The sequence below is a fragment of the Arvicola amphibius genome, chromosome 1, assembly GCF_903992535.2.
Source record: "Arvicola amphibius chromosome 1, mArvAmp1.2, whole genome shotgun sequence".
In the NCBI taxonomy this organism is placed as follows: domain Eukaryota; kingdom Metazoa; phylum Chordata; class Mammalia; order Rodentia; family Cricetidae; genus Arvicola; species Arvicola amphibius.
In genome coordinates this window covers 8,232,518-8,253,603 of record NC_052047.1, presented here as the reverse complement: position 1 = coordinate 8,253,603, position 21,086 = coordinate 8,232,518, and the positions used below count along the sequence as shown (strand labels likewise).

Here is a 21,086-nt window from a genome sequence, read left to right as displayed (position 1 = left end):
GTGCAAAGTGTTTGTTTCTGAAGTTCACGCAGAATTCTACGGGTCACACGGAGACGGTACCTTAGGCTGCAATAACTTAGAAGTGAATAATCTTACCAGCATGAGAGGGAGGCGAAAAAGCCAAAGGAAGTACCTGGAAGTTACCAAGCAAGGTCATTCCAAAGGAAGCCAGACACAGCGCCACCAATCCACTGATATTCAGCCATGGGTTTAAAACCTTTGGTTTCAGCTGGATGAAGCGCAGAACAGCTACCACGAGGGCTAGGAATAAAACGAATCTTAAAATTAAAGAATGTAAGTCATACGCCTAGATCAAGGCACAAGTCTAAAGCCATAATGTACAAATACATAAATAATGAATATAAATAATAAATGAATAAATAAATAAACAAAGACCCATTTAAAATCTTTTCTGAGACAAGGACTTGCTATGTAGCCCAGGCTGGCCTAGAAACTCAGTATGTACTCCAGGCTGGGCAGGAACTCAGTGTGTAGTCCAGGTTCAAACTTAGGATCCTCCTCCCTTAGCCTCCTGAATGCTGGGATTACAGACATGAGCCACCATGTGTGGCTCTCATAGATCATCTTTAATCTCACCACAGAAAAGTTTTCTTCATTCTTTGATTTTTTTTGAGACTATAATTATGCCATTTTCTCTTTCCCTTTCTTCCCCGCAAACCCTCCCGTGTACACATACCTCCTATCTCCCAAACGCATGGCTTCCTTTGTTTGTTAATCACTGTTAGACATATAGATGTACGCACATGTACACACGTGTACACTCCTAAATACATACATACAACCTGCTTGCTCTGTATAATGCAACTTGCATGGCTGACCATTTGGTTTCCCGGCTGACCATTTGGTATTGGATAACCAAATCACGTGCTTTTCCCTGGGCTCTCAGAATTCCTCAGTTGCCTGCAGTTCTTGACAGACAGACAGACAGACACACAGACAGACAATTCTCAAAGAAACTTTTCACTCAATGCTTAGACTTTTCAGATGCCTTATTAATTTTAACTTTTGGGGAATCAGAGGGGACACGCCACAACCAGGCTGCATGTGACCCTTCCAGCGGTGCAAGGACAACAGCCTTGCTAAGAGGGCTGTCCTCAGGGTTTTCAAAGCAAGACTGGCAAAGGACAGACTGGACTGGGAAAGTACTGCAGAGGAAGGGCACCAAACAGAGGAGACAGGGACAAAGAACATGGCTGTGATTTGCTGGTCAGTCACCTTCAGCTTAGAGCAGTGTTAGAACAGAAAGGGCAGAAGACACTGGGAAGAAGGCAAGGTTACCACATCTGGATAAACTGAGTTCGCCAAAAATTAATTCTTTCAAATGATATTAATCATGCATTTTTAAAAGGACACTTTAAAAAAGCAAATTAAGACTATAAAGGCAGAATGGGGGAAGTCAGATTTCATACCCCTCTTCTAATAGAGGACTTGGGGACAGTGCATACTCAAGCCACTAGCCTAAAATTCACCTTTTATTATTCAGTGCAGAGATAGTTTTATATGTGTGGGCATGTATACACACACACACACACACACATAGCCTACACATGATGAAAGATAATTGGCAATTAATTTAAACCATATATACCTATAAGGGAATGCAATAATGACTACCTATGACTATTTTGATACTATATTTCAGCAGGAAAGACTAATTTCCCCTATTTATATAGCAATTAAATTGAAAATTATTTACTAAGGGTTTAACCTTGACACCAGACTTTTGTCTCTCTAGCCATTAATAGAGAAAAGCCACCCACATGTTTGCATGTCGCTGGTTGCTAGATTTCACTGTGTCACGCTCTGAGGTCCTCCGACCAGCAAGGGGAATAAAACATGATTCATATCTGGATTTTGTAATTAAAATGTGGATAACCCATGATTTACAAAATTGCAAATTATTCATCCTGATATAACTTTTGGTACATGTCCCAGCCAAGGTCTATGACTGATCAGAGAATAACTACGTTGACAAGATTCTCCAACCAGTATCCCTGGAGCCACGCCGGAGGTCTATTAACTACAACTGTATCCTGTGGGATGAGGAATAAGCGAGATGCTATATTCTGCTATATTCGTTTGTAGGCCGTGAGCCAGAGTAGGAAGTTGTTGGGAGAGCGCTAATTACAGGGGAGCTAATAGAGAAAGCCTGAGATGAGGACCGAGGGGCTCAGCACAGGACCCCATGGGGACACTTGCTAATTAACACCGTATGATGCCCCGGCAGGAGGACAGAACACAAACATAGCGCATTTGATCTCAAAAAGACAATTAGCAGAAAGCAGTTCCCTGGGAACTCTCTGCTGGGCACTTAAATTTCTGTTCTAGAACTTTAGCCCACACCCAGACCCCAGTATGGCTCCTCACATGAACCCTGCCAGCAGGGAGGACTGGAGTTGCTTCAGGCACTATGCATGTCTTGCCACTGGAAGCAGTGTGTTCCTGTTTGGGATATGGGTGAGAAGCCACTTTCTCACAAACAGAAGCCTACGTGACTATAATAACTTCACCCAGTTTTGACAGTCATATTCCAAACACGAAGCTTTGCCCTTTTCATCCACCAACGCTATACTACTCAGGTGAGACAGACTCTCCCTTTAATAGAGCCTAGTTAGAAAGATGAAACTAATGAGAATTTGGCTTTATCAGGATTTATGAACTGAATCTGCCTCCAGGCAAATTACCAAATTTTCACCAAATAGTGTTTAAATTATAACTTCGTAAGAGTAATTTCTAGGAATAGGACCATTTCAAAATCATCTTTATATTGCACATGTTGACCTTTTCTCAGCACAGGACCAATAGATCCACTTAAAACTTTAAAAAATTATTATTTTTATGTCTTTTGCCTGCATATATGTCTGTGTACCACACATTTGTAGTACCTGCAGTGGTTAAAAGAGGAAGTCAGACTCCCTAGGACTGGATGGTTGTGAGTCACATGTGGTTGCTGGGACTTGAACCCTGGTCCTCAGGAAGAACAACCAGTGCTCTTAACAGCTGAGCCTTTCTCCAGCCCCTAGTAGATTAATAGATATACTTTTAAGTTTCATTAAAGAAAAATTCAATCTGGGGCCAGTGAGATGGCTTGGTAAAGACATTTGCCACCAAGCCTGACGACCTTAGTTCAATCCCCAGGACTCACATCATAGGAGAAAACTAACTTTTAAGTTTTCCCCTGGGGCTGGAGAGATGGCTTAGAGGTTAAGAATACTGGTTGATGTTTCAAAGGTCCTGAGTTCAATTCCCAGCAACCACATGGTGGGTGGCTTACAACCATCTGTAATGAGATCTGATGCCCTCTTCTGGCCTGTAGGCACAGAAACAGAACACTGTATATGTGATAAATCTTAAAAAAAAAAAAAAAAAAAAAGTTGTCCTCTGACGGCCACACACATTGTGACATGTCACCTCCCCTGACACGGACCCCTCAGTAAGATGTAGTAAGTTTAGATTTATATTAACAGTTTTAGAAGAAGAACTTTTGTGTTTGGGTTTTTGTTTTGTTTGTTTGTTGGTGTTTTTCAAGACAAGGTTTCTCTCTGTAACAGCTCTGGCTGTCCTGGAACTCACTGTGTAGACCAGGCTGCCCTCAAACTCACAGAGATCCGCCTGCCTCTGCCTCCCGAGTGCTGGAATTAAAGGCGTGCGCCACCACCGCTGGATTAGAAAAAACTTTAAAATCTACCCCTCTGCTATTTTTCATCTATGTAAGTTATTTTTTTTGTTGTTGTTGTTATTTTATCTGGGTGTCCCCTATCTGACTTTCTTCTATATTTTAAAGAGAACACAGAACACTGCTGACTTTTAACAATGAAATGTTTAAGATGTGATTTGAGTTTTCAAGTCAGAAACTGAGAGCAGCGTCTCCCCATCCCAGTCCTAAGCTGGCACCCGGCCAACTTCTGTTTTGTTTGGTTTTGCTAGTTTTACTGTATATGCATCAATGATTCCTATTTATGGCTGCGGTAAAGCCAGCCAGCCAGGGAGTTTTGGCTGCAGGAGGGAGGCGGCCAAGTTAGGTAACTGAAACCACTTAGCTATCAGCTTTGCCCTCACACCCTCTCCAGGGCAGGGAAAAACATTCCTTTCAGCACATTTGTCTTAGGTCCCTCCCCCCAGAGGAGAGGAAAGCATACATTTAGGAGGAAGAATGTAGCTAATTCTGTGAAGAAAATAACCGAGCATTTAATCTTTGATTAGTCTGTCAAAAAGATAAAAGATCTTTGCTAACTAATTTTAATAAACGCCACATGGACTCCTTTTTAGACTATAAATTACACTCTATACAACTGTCAAAAACAGGGACCTCTAAGCAGCGAAGGCTATTTTCAGAGGCAGTTGGAGAGCCGGAAGCGATAGCCTGAGGTCTACCAGGGACCGGCCTGGGGAGAAGAAAGCGCCCGCCATATATAGCAATAATCTTTAGTGAGCAATGGATTCTTTGCCACTCCCAGAGCTGATAAATAGGTAATTGCTGCTTTGCTCTCATTGAGCACTAATCTTAATCAGTTTTGTGTCTACCAGATGGCATCAAACATGATGAAAGATAATAGAGACTGAGCGCTGGCTGCTGCGGTACCTTCCAGATTGCTTCTTGGTGGAGCGGGGAGCGCTAGAGAATGAGACGATGATGAATGTCACCTGGAAGAGGGGCTCCGCTCACGCTGCCTGTGTCTGCAAGCGCTTTTATAATTAGTTAATCACAGGCTGTGCTGATGTAAGTTGGGAAGTGTGCAAACTGGCTGTTTTTAGATCCTATACCAAAGACTACTGGGAAATAGCAGTTTGTCCATGGAATACGAAGGAAACAACGTGGAGCTTCCAGCACGCTCGCTGGTTTCCTTAAAGCCCCATGGAGGAAAGTCTGCGACGGCGTTCGCTTTCACGCGAAGGCAGACTCCTGCGTGTTGTGATCAAAAGAGGCAGTGTTTAGAGGGCACTCAGCCGTGGCTCTGGAGTGGAAATCCCGTGGCTCTAGAGTGGAAATCATGGTTGTTAATGTCTGTGTTGGGCCCTAGGGGATTCCCTGCGCAGAGTTTGTCAGCCTGTGGGCCCCTGTGCCGTGACTGCAGAGCGTCTGGGAAAGGCCCCAGCCCTGCAGTTCAAGTTCGCTCTTGGGGATTAATTCTCTGTTAAGTGTGAGAATTTGTTAGTAGCCACTTAGGCCATAGTGGTTACTAACAAATGAATGTGCTTACCGGGTTATTTATTTATCTACTTATTTGTAGACAGAGGCTTCCTATGTAGCTCAGGCTGGCCTGGAACTCACTATGTAGCTTAGCTCAGGCTGACCTTGAATTCAGATATCCATCTGCCTCTTCTGATTTCTGGGTTTAAAGGCGTGTGCCACCACGCCTGGCTTGAGGGTTTTTAGAGGAGTAGGTGTCAAGAGAAGGGTAAAGAAGTGTAAAGCTGGTAGTTATGAGATTGGGAAGATGAACGCTAGCCACACACTCTGCTTGCTGCTGAGTGCTGTGTCCTTAGACACTGTGACCATCTGAGACACGAAAACCCTCGTGGTCAAGGACAGGAAGGAATGCCTTTTGACCCGGAGACCCAGCGTCATGACCTTCTGGTGGTTGTGGGGCAGACACTTCCAGGTTAGGAGACACCTCAGCAGGAAAGGCATTGACAAAAACACATTTAACTCCAGGGCAAAACTTTGTGAACTTCAGGGAAGTCCTCTTCGGAGTCTCTCATGGAGTGTTTCTCGTGGTTTGAGCTTTTTGGACCAACTAAGACTCTACCCATGTTGCATCCTGGGCTAACAATCTTCCAGTGAGTTTGTTAAGTCTTCCCTTCCCTAAAGTAAACATTTTCTCAAAGTGCACATGGGGCTGGGGAGATGGCACAGCAGTTAATTGCACTTGCTGTTCTTGCAGAAGACCTGATTTGATTCCCAGCACCTATGCTGTGGCTCACAAATGTCTGAAATGCCAGTTCCAGGGCATCTGATGCCTCCTTCTGACTTCCATAAGTTCCAGGCATGCAAGTGGTACACATACATGCATGTAGGCAAGAGTCATATGCATAAAATGACAATAGATATTTTTCTTTTCTTTTCTTTTCTTTCTTTCTTTCTCTTTTTTTTTTTTTTTTTTTTTTTTTTTTTGAGGCAGGGTTTTTCTGTGTATCCCTGGCTGTTCTGGAACTCACTCTGTAGACAAGGCTGGCCTTGAACTCACAGAAACCCACCTGTATCTGCCTTCCAAGTGCTGGGATTAAAGGCATGAACCACCATACCATAAATTTTATTTATTTATTATAAAATAAATAAAAATTTTAAAGTATACATGGCTCTAACCCAATGCTTGTGAGATGCAGGCAGGAGGATCAGGAGTTTAAGGCCATCATTACATAGTCAATTCAAGGCTTGCCTGGGCTAAATTAGATCCTATTTCAAGAAGAAGGAGGAGGAGGGGGAGGAATAATAATAATAATAACAACAACAATAATATAATACACACGAGGCTGGGGATGGGGTTCAGTTGGTTGAATGCTTGCCTACCATGCCCAAAGCTCTGGATTTGATCTCCAGAACCATAGAAATTGGGCATGGTGGTGCGTGCCTGCAATTCCAGAACTCAGAAGGTAGAAGCAGGAAGTCGGAAGTTTAAGATCATCCTGAGCTATATAGTAAGTTTTAGGCCAATCTGGGTTGCATAAAACCATACCTCAACGTGTATGTGTGGAGGCAAACAGCAGGTATGAGTAGGAAATTGTTTGGAATAGAGAGGGAAGGCTCTATATGTAAATGAACTATGTGAACATAGGGGATAAGGACGCCCAAAGCTGACACTTTCTTTGCAGTGCTGTCTATCTGTATCTTTTGCTAGGAATGAAAGTCTCACTGTGAAAAAAAAATTCCTTCAAAAAACCAGCATTGTTGTGCTGTTCCTGGTCCTCTCCCGACAGCATGCCAACAATGACAGACATCTGACAAGATGCTCAGAAGGCCTGGCTTGGAGGAAAACGGTATACAAAGTAGATTCAGCAGGAGAAAAGAGCATGGCTGGTTTCCACCATCTCCAGAGGACTGGCAGGGTTCAGAAAGCACCTGCAGATCCTGGGGGACAGGATGTTGAAGGGGGATCTTGGGCCTCAAAGAAATGGTACCTTTTCTTAAACCCACTTTTCCACACAGCGGCTTGATACGTATGTGGCACACGGGAGGGCGTCATCCTAGGGTCATGTTAACAGAGATATGCACCACAGAGCCTACCTATGTTCCCGTGGCCGTGAAGTATTACTCTCTAGGCAAAGGTGTGTTACATTTGTTTCTGCTGCATTTGTTTTATGATGTAACGATGGGCTGCTGTTTTACCTTGCCTGCCTAAGGCACCTGATTGGTCTAGTAAAAAGCTGAACGGCCAATAGCTAGGATAAGTGAGGCAGGCAGGCAGAGAGAATAAGTAGGAGGAGGACTCTAGGCTCAAGAGAACAAGAAGGAGAGGGGAGAACAAGGGAAAGAGACAGCAGCCGCCAGACAGACATGGAGTAAGACATACAGAATGAGAGAAAGGTGAAAAGCCCCAAGGCAAAATGTAGATGAGGAGAAACAGGTTAAATTAAGTTATAATAGCTGGTGCGACAAGCATAAGATTAGCTGGTGGGACAAGCATAAGATAAGGCTGAGCATTCATAACTAATAATAAGTCTCCCTGTCATGATTTGGGGGCTGGTTGGCTGCTCAAGAGAAAGCCTGCTACATCCATCTTTGTCAGGGAAGGAATAAATAAGGCATCCTCTTTAGAGCTACCATGTAGCATCCTAGTACCATCTCAGCAAGATTTCACGACGAGTGAAATATATTATCTCTCACAGCAGAGGATAAAGTTCCGAGTATGAAGAACCAGATAAAGATGGCAAAGGGAAGAGGGCTGGGAAGGAGGCAGGGGATGCAGAGGATTTGCGATGGCAAAGGGTCATTGCGACAAAAACCTGCCTTCAGCATCCTGACACAACACGATACTAAATGGTCAGCCAGGTCCCCCATTGTTCTGGTGTGGCTTCAGGAGGATTTAACACAGAAATGCAGCAGAGCCCACAAAGCACCGTTCCTGCCCGTCTTACCTAGGAAGGCGGCCATGTTCATTACTTGGCTGAACACACAACTGGCTGGAGGATCATCGCCTGCAAAACTGGAGAAAGACGTAGCCTTAGAGGTTGGCTGTTCAAATCTGTAGCGTCATGCATCTGACATGCACTTTCCTCAAACTCAACAGGTCAGGAAGAATCAGAATTACCTAATGTACGGAGCATGCTTCACGCCAGATTTCCTAGATAACAAGAAACACAGAGGCACAGGTTAAGGCAAAGTCACTGCTGACTCTATGGCAGAGCAGCGATTTCTCTAGATGTAATCTTTACCTTGAGGCTGAATTTAATGGCAAAATTTTGTCATCTTCCACGGCTATAAAGTACCTAGCAAGAAAGAATGACCAGTTTATAAAACAACACAATTTAAAACACCCCCCCCAAGAATTAATATTTCTCATTTTAATTGAGTTAAATATCTAATTTATTTATATCATGGATATATGTCATAGCCATTATTTTCTAACTAAAAAACGTTCATTAGCTAGGCATGTTTGAACACATGCAACTGTATTTCCAATATTTGGGATATGGAAACAGTAGGATTAGTAATTCAAGATCATCATCGGCTACACAGGAAGTGCAAGACCAGCCTGGGCTATTGAGATTCTCTGAAAACATTGAACTAACCAATCAACCAACAAACAAACAGAAAAAGATCTTTAACTACATTTATCTTTCTTTTTGGGACAGGATCCCATTATAGCACTGGTTGGCTTGGAATTTGTTATGTAGCTCAGACTGGCCTAAAACCTCTCATTCTCTTTATTTCAGCCTTCCCAGTGCTGGGGTTATAGCTGTGCACCAGCACAACCATGCCAACTGCAACGCTTTACCCATAGGTCACTCGTGCTTTAAGGCTCAAATACCACGGTCATCAGGCCCTGGAGATGTGGCTCAGCAGGGAAGAGCACGTGCTGCTCTTCCAGAGGACCCGAGTTCCGTTTTCAGCAGCACCCACGTCAGGTAGCTCACAACTCCTGTGACTCCAGCACGGGGGGGAATCTGACGCCTCTAGGTTGCACACGCATTTACACTTAGATGCACACACCCACAATAGAGACATAAGCACCCTTAAATTCCTTAGAAGAATTCATGTTCAAAAGGGGACCCCCAAACTAACAGTGACAATTATAATCTGAAAACTGGGGGCGAGGGATGAACATCACAGCTTTCATAAAATTTCTCAGGCATATATGACTACCATTTTCCCTTTTCTGTCTTCTTCCCCCCTCCTGGCACCCAAGCCTGTGGTGGTTTGAATGAGAATGAATACTTGGTCCCCAGTTGGTGGAACGGCCTGGGAAGGATTAGAAGGTGCCGTCTTGTTGAGGGAGGTGCCACTGAGATGTGACCTTTGAGGGTCAAAGGCCTCAGACCCAGACCATTCCCATTTAGTTCTCTCTACTTCCTCCTGACAGATCAAGATGTGAGCTCCCTGCTGTCCCAGGCTCCAGGCCTTTGTTCCACACTCACAGACTCTAACCCTCTGAAGCCAGAGGGTGATGGTTGCCTGTATAAGCTGCCTTGGCTATGGCGTTTCATCAGAGCAATAGAACAGTGGCTACCCCTGGCCTTGTATGTGCTCTCCAAACGCTCTCACTGACCTACGCCGCAGGCCAGTGAAACCACTCTTCCTGAGTTTTCTTAAGACAGGTATTGACTGAAATCAGCAACTATGGGACCTTGCTTTTGGTAGCAAGCCAGGCCTTCCAGTGTAGGGATACCTATTTTATAAACACCTTAGAGTTTGGCGCGAGTTGGTTGCAAACAGAGTCCACAGCACACTGATTGGTGTCAAATGAGAAAAGTTTGTGAAGATGAACTCATACAACCAGCTTTGAAAACATTCGTTACAGTGGTACAAGCCAGCCATCCTGGAACAGGCTTCACCTGCCTACATGGTGCGACTCTGCCTGAAAACAAAGAACAGCTTCACGAGAAGAACAAATAAATGTCTGTGTAGTGGCACAAGCCTGTGATTTCAGTGTGCAGGGGTGTGAGGACGCTTGCAAGTTCAAGGCCAGCCTTAGTCTACATAGCAAAACCTTGTGTTAAAGGAGGATGGGGTGGGATCTTCATTACCTATTTTAAATAATTTATTATTCAACTTTGTTATTTTATTTTAAGTAATAAAGGATGAGAAAAATTGACAACTTTAATAAGGTTGAATTAACACACACACATATATTTACTTTAGAAAAACTATTTGATATATATATACATATATATATATATATATATATATATAAAATATGACATTTAGAAATACATCTATACAAATGTGTCCTAGTACCCAAACCTGGATTTTTCTCGATATTACACGTGACTCTTACATTACTAACGAAAGTGTACTCACACTATCCACAAGCCAGCTGAAGTAAACACAGTAAACACGAGAGGTAGAAACAGCCACACGCTGCATTTCTTCCCATCCATGCCTGCACCACTGCAATCAAATGAACAGGCATTAATAGTGAAGGCAAGAGTCCTCTGGACTCTTTCAAGATGGAAAGTCCAACCGAGAACAACAACAGCAAAGAAACCCACGATTTTATAAAACCATGATTCAAGTCTGTTATTACTGCCACCTTCTTAGCAGGAAATCCCAAGGTTAAAGTAGGTCACCGTTGTCTGGTACTAGTGTAAAGATCTCTAATCTTAGCTATGACCCAATGGGAGGGCTTTCATGAAAATGTTCAGCTTCATACATGCAGTGATATGTTCAAAGTATTTTGAGACAAAGTATTTTGAGATGCGGAGTGTAGAAGTCCAGAGCAACTATTAATATAAACAGCCTGATGGATCTGACACGTACCTAAGGCTAGAGAAAAGAGTGTTAGAAACAAATAGGTACCAAATAAGCTAGCAATTCACGTGGGAAACGACAGATGCTTTGCAAATCTGAACTTCACTGGTAGCATATTATTGAGCGGTTCCAGTGGATTCTCAAGATGAACAAGGCTTTCGGTTAGCGCCAACCAGCACAGTGGAGAAATGACAGACATTGTGTTTGGGTGACTTAGCATCACTTCCCGTGACAAACTGCCCTGACAAAAACATCAGGGGACAGAAGGTTTGTTTTAGCTCACGGTTCCAGCTGACTGTTCCCCGTTATGGGGAAGTCACAGCAGCAAGAGAGAACGGATCACACACATTCCGGTCAGGACCAGAGAGCAATGAACTAGCATGCACTCTAGTGTCAGCTTACCCTCTCTCCCTTTCATTCCATCCAGGGCCCAGTGAAATGGTGCTGGCCACATTCGGGGTGGCTCCTCCCAATCCCACGGTGGCCCCTCCCACCCCACGGTGGCTCCTCCCATCCCCACGGACCCAGCTAAGACCCTCTCACAGGCTTGTTCTCAGGCCAGCATAGTTCAGACAACTCCCCAGAGACACCCCCACCCCAGGCGATTCTACATTGTGTCAATTTAACAGCAACACACTAGCCATCACAGGGATACCACATTTTTAGAGGCAGTGCAGGTCTTTATTGATGGTGGGGGTGTTAGGATAAGATAATTATTGAAACATTTATTACATGTTTCTTGCTTGATATTGTTTATGCTGGTTGTAATTCTAATTTTTATCCCTGATATTTGTTCTTATTGTGTATAACTTTGTATTAGGCTTAGAACTTTCTTATTTAAGCAAAAGGGGGAGGTGCTGTTAGAATTCCTACTGCCAGTAGCCTTTAAGTTACCCGCCCACTTGGGCGTGGCCTCTTATACTATATATGCTGATGTAAAGTGCACGCATGTCCAGCCTCTTTTCCAGCTGCGGGATTTGGTTGCTGTTCCCCGTTCCAGCAGAGGATTGTGATCTGTGAGTCTACCCCTAAATAAATAACCCTTTATTATACTCAATTCTGAGCTAGTGTGGGATTTCTTTTAAGAATCCTTCTTCAGTGATGGGGAGCCTGAAAGGGGAGGTCTCTGTAAAGTCAGAGCCTCCAAACACTTACAAACTGGGGTAGTTACAGAGCAGAAGCAGGGTGTGGGGAACGAGGGTGAAAGCTCAGTGCCTTTTTGGCTCAAGATTGGCTGTTGCTAGGAGCGACAACAGAATGGTGAGTAGTACGTAAAAGATTCCACTGGGTGGTGGTGGTGCACGCCTTTAACCCTAGCACTCCAGAGGCAGAGGCAGGTGGATCTCCAAGTTAGAGGCCAGTCTGGTCTACAGAGTGAGTTCCTGGATATCCAGGGCTACACAGAGTCTGGGAAAGAATTCCAGGTGACCAAAAAAAAAAACCCATCCCTTATGGACAGCCAACATCAAGGGTCTTCAGGGGTGGTGTGGGTCAGGAATCTAGGCTTTAGTTCTGGAATGCTCATTACTGTGGTTTGTGGAAATTGCTACTATTTAACCAAAACATAAGAATTTTTCAAAATGAAGTTGGCCATGGCTAACATTCCTGAGCTGGGTTCAGAAGGTACAGCTTCTAGAGATGGGTTCAGAAGGTGCAGCTGTGGTCCACGTATCTCTTTCCTGTTGGATGGGGTTGGCATCCTCATTGGGGGTTCTTGGGGCAGTCTCTGGTATCAGAAATTTTGGAGGACAAGTGATGGAGGAGAGTTATCTGTCTATGCCAGGTGGCGGGTGGCGGGACGCAGCCCCGCCGCTTCACACTACAGACAAGGATGCTTTGAACGAAGGGTCCTTCTTCAATGGTCTCCAAGGCTGCCGGCTAGCTACATAATGTAAATTTTGGAGGAAGAAGATGCCATGAAGGAGGGCTCTTTCCTTGATGGCTTCCAAACCTGCGAGTAATTATCTAGCTACTTAATGCTCTCCTCTAAAGAGTTAAGACCCTAAAATCATCTAGGAGATGGACACAGAATCAATCTGATTGATTCTAGCTGATACTGGGGGTGTAAAACAGTTTAGTGTCTGTTGGGAAACACTATTTTCAGGTGTGTGACTTTTGTTTACACTGCATTTGTTTAACTCTGTGAAGCTGTGTTACTGTGCCTGTCTAAACACCTGATGGTCTAATAAAGAGACGAATGGCTCATAGCAAGGCAGGAGCAAGGATAGGTGGGGCTGGCAAAGAGTATAAATAGAGGGAGAAGGAGGAGGAGCAAACAAGAGAACAGGAGAGGAGGATATCAGGGGCCAGCCACTCAGCTATACAGCAAGGAGAAAGAAGTACCGGGAGGTATACAGAAATAAAGATAAAAACCAAGAGGCAAAAGGAATAAATTAAGAAAAGTTGGCAAAAACAAGCCAAACTAAGGCTGGGCATTCATAAGCCTCTCTGTGTGATTTATTTGGGAGCTGGGTGGTGAGTCCTCCCAGGCCCCCCCAAAAAACCCAAAAGAGGGAAAAAAGTCCCACAATAAGTGTGTCCATTCAGCCGACGTTCTGGCACTGGAGGGTGACCAAGGGGACGAGATAGATGGTTCCAGGACTATCTGGGTGTGAACAAACTGTAAAGAGTACCTAAAATCCAGACAGTCGCCGGGCAGTGGTGGTGCACGCCTTTAATCCTAGCACCCGGGAGGCAGAGGCTGGTGGATCTCTGTGAGTTTGAGGCCAGCCTAGTTCCAGGACAGGCTCCAAAGGAGACCTAGATCTCCAGTCTTAAGGCTTTTGACCATTGTAGTGGGGATGTTGATGTGGTCTTAGTCTGATTGTGCAAAGGAAAAAAAAAACAAAAGCAGAATTACCAGTAATATAAAAACAGCAATGTGTTACAGCTAAGAAAAGGATGAGCTGAGGCCTGACCTATTATTTGTTTGTTTTGCATTATTATTAGTAATCTTACTTTTGGTGATACTTTCTTATGTGTGTCTAAGACCATACAGGAGGCTAAATATCAATCACTGTATTTATTTTCGTTAGGGCTAGTTGGAGGTCTGATCCCCAGCGTTCCTTAGGGGAGTCTCTGGCTCCTCTGTTGCCAGCTCTTCCATTGCTGTGGGGTTTAGGTCAAGCCCTGCTCGGCGATGGCTTTACTTGGAAGCATGGAGGAAAGTTTTTCTCCGTGTTGAGCTTCTTTGTAGAATGGAGAGTGGCTAGAGTCTACCCAATGCCATCTCCATGGCTTCCCCAAACAAAAGAGCAGGTGACTCACTAGAGATATGGGATAATCTGATGGAGGTCTTCCAGTCCCTTTGGAGAACAAGGGGCAGAATGTCCCTTTTAATTCCTCCTTCCCCATTAGGCTAGTCTCCAAGTGTGCTTATTAAAGAGACAGACGGTCAGTTACCCCGGTGTGGCACTTCCAGCTAGTGTGCAATATTTAAAGCTGAGTACAGTGCTAAATGAAAATATTCGCCAAATACTTTTAAGCAACTAAATCTTGCTCTCTGAGTCTCATTTTCCGATGTCTTATATAACTTAGAGCTTGTGTGACTTGCTTAGGTTTCCCAGCTTCCCTCCATCTTCTGGAAAGCATCTGCCATCTTAAGCCCCGAGTACAAGTCCGTCTTAACTAAAAGCATTTCGATTCTTACATCTTTCCAACATCTCCTTCCCCATACTTACTGATTCCCCTTTATTTTTTTTTCTTAAGACCATGAGACGGTAACAAGTTAATTTATCATATTAAAAGAGAGTTGAATCCCAACTACACATATAGCATAATCCCAGAAGTTAATATTACCTATCTGCACACTGTTAGACTATGAAACCTTCCAAGTTCCTGGCAAGCCCCGGAAACCACAGACAATGAAAAGCCTTTTATGTTTCTCATATCATAGTCCGAAGACAGGTCGGTCTACCATGACAGTGCTTTTGGTTGGGAAGAGCCCAAGGAGCAGACAGAGAGGTAAGAAGACGCAAACACCTTCCGATGGATGTTTACAACACTCAGCAGAAATCAACTGCGGAAGCCCTGATAAACGGTGGTGGCAGAGTCAGGAAGATTCCCCTTAGCCATTCTCTACAGGTGTCTTAGGCTATGAGATAGAGCAGCCTTCTAGTTGCTCTCAAAGGCACAATGCTTCTGCTTTGCAATTTAAGCGGTTTTGTTCTATTTTCAACCTGTTCCAGAGTCAAGGAGCAGCTTGACCCAGGGCAGGAGCGTCTGAAGGACGCTTTCGGATCAACCGTCTTGAGTCTGAAGTGAGAGGGTCACATCTTAGCTCTCCAGTCAGTTCCTTGGTGAGCTTAAACAGCACAGATAATCTACCAAGACAGCACAAAAGGCATTCATGATGCTTGCAGGAGATGGCTGATAAAATCAGAATACCAACCTGCAAACACACGGTGAGAAACAAAACAGTCAAAAGAGCCGATGCATTGACTCCTCTGCTAGGACTATGGGAAATCAGAGCTTGGCAGCGGGGAGGTACATAAGAAGAGTTAACAGGACACCTCTAGGAACATGGCAACAAGCTGGCTGGCTGTCATCATTTCCTTAGGACAGAAATGCCATGGACAGATCAGGATGTGAACCCAGGTCGCCAGCCACTAGCGACACGATCTCTGATGAGCTACCCCACCTCTTACACCTTAGATTAACCAGAGAGAAATTTCTCCTTTATAGGGTCGTGTTGCAGACCGTCAATGATGCAGGCTGAGAGCCTTACATACAATCCTGTTCTAGAAGTGCTGTAACTGGACTGGCTGAGCCGACGAGTCCATGTGTTGGGACTGGGCTCCTGTCTGCAGAGCACAACTCAGGACAAGACTTTCCTCTCCAGGTAGCACTTTTTCTAGAAAGGCACAGATAGCTTTTCTGGTAATAATTTTCTCCTTCAAATGACTTTCCAAAAGAAAAAAGAAAAAAAAATCTCTTAACCTCTTAATGTTTAAGGTCTGCCTTCCTGTGGCTTTATCTGGTTTTTAGTGATGGGATATGCTCTTCCACTAAGCCACAGATGTGCTCTTGGTGATTTCTACATGTGGTATAGGGGAGTGTCAACATGTGCACACACATGCAAAGGCTGACATCCGTGTCTTCCTCTGTTGCTCTCCACCTTATTTTGGGAGACAGGGTTTCTCCCTGAACCCGAGGTCACTATTTCAGCTAGACTGCTGGCCAGCTCTGGATCCGCCGGTCTCTGTGCCCTCATCCCCACTCCTGTGCTGGGGTCAGGGGAGAGTGTTCCCAGGCCTGGATTGTCACCTGGGTGTTGGGGATCCAAACCCAGGTCCCTATGTGGCACAGCAAGCACTTTATCTATGGAGCCGTCTCCTTAGCCCTTTCCATTCTGTTCTTTGTTATTGTTATTGTTATTGTTTGTGTTTTTGATGGTTTGAAGCAGGCTGGCCCTAATACAGCCTTTCTGGCCGAACCTCCCAAAGGCTGGGCTCAGGTCTCCCTCCCCATGTAGGGCATGTTGTTTTCATTGTGTTACTTGTTTGTTTGCTTTAGAAAAACCTAATGTGGCCAAGGTTTCTAAACTGTTTTATTTTTATTTTTTACTGGTTGAACTCTCCTAAGACAACTTATGTCTAAGTTATGGAAAAAAAATCTCTATACCCTGCCTGAGGTTAGATGAAAATTGCCCTTTCTTAGCATGAAGAGATGCCTTGGGAGATGTCTATGCACGACTGTATTACTAGCTTGCAGCAGAACTACCCTGGTGCATTTTCCAAAGTATTTCACATAGACTATGCATTCCTTCCCTTTAAAGATTGTAAACTCACTTCACTGTAAGGAATGATACAGTGCAGCCCTGTCCATTCATCATGCCTTCTCCCCACCGGCAATCCCCGGCATACCAATGTCTACCATCGTCAACTAGTAACTGACCTTACCATGACCCCTCACCTCTATCCAGATCTCACCAGATCGACCCCTTTCACAGTTTACTGTTAGTCTTATGTAAATTTCCCACCTCCATAGATTTGTGTGGTCATACACTTATTGGTGATTTGTATATCTTTATAGAAAGGTCTACTTAATTTGTTTGTACCTTTTTGTTTTTCAACACTAGGCCCCTGTGCATGTTGGGTAGGCACGCTCCCACCGAGCCTCATCTACAGCCTCTTCTTCACATTTTCAACTGTCTTATCTTCCCATGTCCTGGATATTAATCCCCTAGATGTGCCCAAACTTCTCCATTTCACTGTTGATAGTATCCTTTGGGGCACACGTGTTTTTAATTTTGAAGATGTCCAATTCATCTTTCTTCTAAAGATGTCCAAAATTATTGCCAAATCCAGTGTCCTGAGATCTTTTGTTCTCGTTCCTTCTCACTTTTGTTTTGTTTTGTTTTGTTTTGTTTTAGCTCTTCCTGTTTAGGGCTTTGGCCCATTTTGAGTTAAAATTATAAAGTATAAAGTAATTTCCCATTTTTTGCATATTAAAGGTCCACAACCATCCATTTAAAAGACCATCTCTCATCGCTGAATGGCACTTCACAAGATGTTTGTGTATGTGGGGTGTGCATGTCTGTCTGTGTGTAGCACGCATGAATGCCCACATCTGTACATACATGTGCAGGGACCCGGGTGTGTGTCAGGTGACCTGCTCGATCACTCTCACCCTTATTCCCTTGACACAGGTTTTCTCACTGAACTTGGAGCTGACTATCCTCCTCCTCCCCAGACTATCAGTCCATCACGCTCCAGAAATCCCCATGCCTAGTTCTGAGCTTACAGGTGCACATGACCACATCTGGCTTCTCCAGGAGTGCTGGGGACCAAACTCAAGCCCTCACACTTGAGCGGCCAAGCACTCTTCCCCACGGACACATCTTCTGCCTCACCTGTTTGTCGGAGGCAGGCTCACGGATAGCCTCGGCGGGCCTCAAACTCACAAGAGGGCCGAGGATGGCCCTGAACTCTTTTCCCCTCCTGCCCCTCTCAAGAGCTGGGGCTCAGGGATGCTCATTTAGAAGGTTACTTGCAAAGCAAGAAATTCTGCTTTTCACAAAATCTAACCTGCCCAGTTCTCTTTTTATAGGTCCCCCTTTTAAACTGTCAAACCTAGAAACTTCTCGATTATCCCTTGATCTCAGATTTCCCCCATGTCCTTTTTACTAAAGGTTTATGGTTTTATACTGAAATCTGTGATCTGTTTTTTTTTTCTTTTAAAACTGTGAGTCTCCACTGTTTTATTGAATGTGGTTAGATCCTCTACAGTTTATAAATTACTGTGATAAGACTTGAGAAACACGTGATGAACTAAGTCAGATGAAGTCACAGAAAAAGATTCTTACACGGAAGGACATAAATCAGACACACAGTAGAACCCACCATGCTATGTTCTTCTGGTAGCTAACAGGTATGCTTAAGACCAGAGTGGTGTGTGTGTGTGTGTGTGTGTGTGGTGTGTGTATGTGTGTGGTGTATGTGTGTGGTGTGTGTATGCATGGTGTGTGTGTGTGTGTGTGTGTGTGTGGTGTGTGTGTATGTGGGTGTGTATGGTGTGTGTGTGGTGTATGTGGTGTGTGTATGTGGTATGTGTGTATGTAGGTGTGTATGGTGTATGGTGTGTGTGTGGTATGTGTATGGTATGTGTATGGTATGTGTGTGTGTGATATATGTGGTGTGTGTATGTGGTATGTGTGTGTGTATGGTTATGTGGGGTGTATGTGTGGGGTATATGTGTATATGGTATGTGTGTGTGGTGCATGTGTGTGTGGTGCATGTGTGTATGGTGTATGTGTGTTGCACAGAGAGGAAAAGCCCCTTACTTAGCCCATCTCCTTACTCACCTTTCCTTTGCAAAGACCTGTTAGTTGTGAGGACCATCCAGAGACCAGAAGACTACAAGGAAAAGCTCGAGACCAACTTCCGGCTTCACTGACCTGTCAGCGTCCCACGTGACAAGTCATGTTTTCGGTTCTGTCTGCCTCCCTGGTACACCTTGTTACACACACACCTCTTTTGTCCCGGAGAATCTACTGGTCCTCTTTCTGTTCATACTCAGCCTATAACGTGACCAGAGAATTCCCATAGATGAACAAGCGATGCGCTCTGGTCTTGGTGTTGGAGTTCTGTGGGGCCCAGGAGATGATGGGGACCAACTGTGCTACTTGATACGAAGGGCCAGTTCAGGAAACGAACTTGGCTAAGAGCCTCAGAGAGGGAGTGCAGTAACGGACCTGATAAACCAACTCCTGCAACTTTGCCCCAGTGGTGTCTAAGAATGAAGCCCTTGCTGATCTCAGACATCTGCTTCAGCTTCCCCGGTGCTGAGCTATTGACATGGGCCGCTGTGTCTAGCTGTGATTTTGACTTTTACAAAGTTCCCCTTGAATTTGAGCGAATTAGTTTGGATAGGGTCTTAGGTAACAAGCGCCTGGGGGCACAGAATACACATTTTGGCAGCGTGTAGCTTTCTACACATGGTAGCATCCTCAGAATTAAAACAAAGACTGGTTCTCTTGCCTTCCATCCTTCCACATTTCCTGAACACAAACTGGTCCATTGCTCCTGTTACACGAGATGACATCACCAGGGCTGGAGAAACGGCTTAGCTGGAAAAGGCGCTTGCTGTGCACACCTGGAAACCTGAATTCCTGGAACCCAAGTAAAGATGAAAAGGAGAGAATCGACTTCACAAAACTGTCCTCTGACCTCCACAAACGTGCCATGCTACAACCCACATATATGTTGCATGCATGTGCACATACACATATTAATAGTAAATAACTATTTTTAAATATAAAGAAAATATCACTCATTTACTGGTAGGATATGTTGGCTGGTTTTGTGTTAACTTGACACAAGCTAGAGTTACCAGAGAGGAAGGAGCCTCAGTTGAAGAAATGCCTCCTTAAGATCCTACTCTAAGGCATTTTCTCAATAAGTGATTAACAGGGAAGGGCGCAGCCCATTGTAGGTGGTGCCAGCCCTGGGCTGGTGGTCCTGGGTGCTATAAGAATTCAGGCTGAGCAAGCCATGAGGAGCAAGTCAGTGGATAGCACCCGCCATGACCTCAGCGTCAGCCCCTGCCTTCAGGATCCTGCCCCGCTTGAGTTCCTGCCCGTACTGCTTTTAATGATGAACTGTTATATGGAACGTATATTATATAACATATATTATATGCAGAATGGACCTTCCCCCCACCCAAGTTACTTTTGGTCATGGTGTTCAATCACAGCAATAGTAACCCTAACTAAGGCATAAGGGTAAGTTTAATTCTTCTCCTGAGCTATATAAAGAAGCCTCTTCAAGGAAAGAGGAGATATTCCACATTCCTAGGAATTCTACTTAGGGCTGGAGAGATGGCTCAGTGGCTTAGAGCACCTGCTGTTTTTGCAGAGGACCCTGGTTCAATTCCCACCACCGATATGGTGACTGACAACCATTTGTGACTCCAGCTCCAGGGGATCTCTATGGGCATCAGGCACATACATGGTGTGCATACACATGCAGGCAAAGCACTCATACACAGAAAATAAAATAATAAGTCTAAAAAAAGAACACTATCTATGTATAATACACTGTGATTTTTTTCATTCTGTGTGGTATTTACTCTGCTGATATGAATCTTCCATTAGTATTTCACAGTGAAAAACCAGGCATTAATGTTTCCCTGGCCCCAAAGAGCTGAGCATAATGGGAATGTGACCTAACGAGTCTTTGACAAAAGGAGGGTATGAGCCAAAATTGCAAAAAAAAAAAACCTTCTTGAAAGGATCTGGCCCTCAGCTTTGGTTTGAAACGTTCCTCCAACTGGCATTATTTATCGAAATGACTTGCTAAGCTGTTACCCAGATGGCCACATCACACAGAGTCAACACTGCTAGCTCTGCGCGTATTGCCATGTGTTCTCTTCTAATAAATGTCAGTCCGCAAGTGTGAGTTATGTACATGCTTACCCAATCTGTGTGCCAGGCAGGCTGCACAGCAAGGGGCGAGGTGGCGAAAACCACTGCTCCCTCTGCTCCTTCTGTGTTTCCAAAACTCTTGCTTTTCCCCAGAGGGAAAAAAGAACCACAGCTAAAGGACTGGGGGCATCTCCCACCATTTGTATTTTTGATGTGCTAGAAGTCTTCTGGCTTCAAAGGACTGAGAGAAGAGGTAAACGCTCTTGAAAGCATGTATTCTATGCTGACATG

The 21,086-nt window shown here is 44.4% G+C and overlaps 1 protein-coding gene across 1 annotated transcript in view; it reads right to left on the bottom strand.

Annotated features, from left to right (window-relative positions):
* Positions 1–21,086, bottom strand: part of Tmem150c (transmembrane protein 150C) — a 76,261-nt gene that overhangs the window by 8,330 nt on the left and 46,845 nt on the right. The window contains exons 2-6 of the mRNA XM_038338577.1: positions 10,481–10,570; positions 8,395–8,448; positions 8,271–8,303; positions 8,098–8,165; positions 134–261 (exon numbers count right to left, since the gene is read on the bottom strand). Coding sequence (XP_038194505.1) covers positions 134–261; positions 8,098–8,165; positions 8,271–8,303; positions 8,395–8,448; positions 10,481–10,560 — 363 coding nt within the window. The 5' untranslated portion in view covers positions 10,561–10,570. The remainder of the gene's footprint in view (positions 1–133; positions 262–8,097; positions 8,166–8,270; positions 8,304–8,394; positions 8,449–10,480; positions 10,571–21,086) is intronic.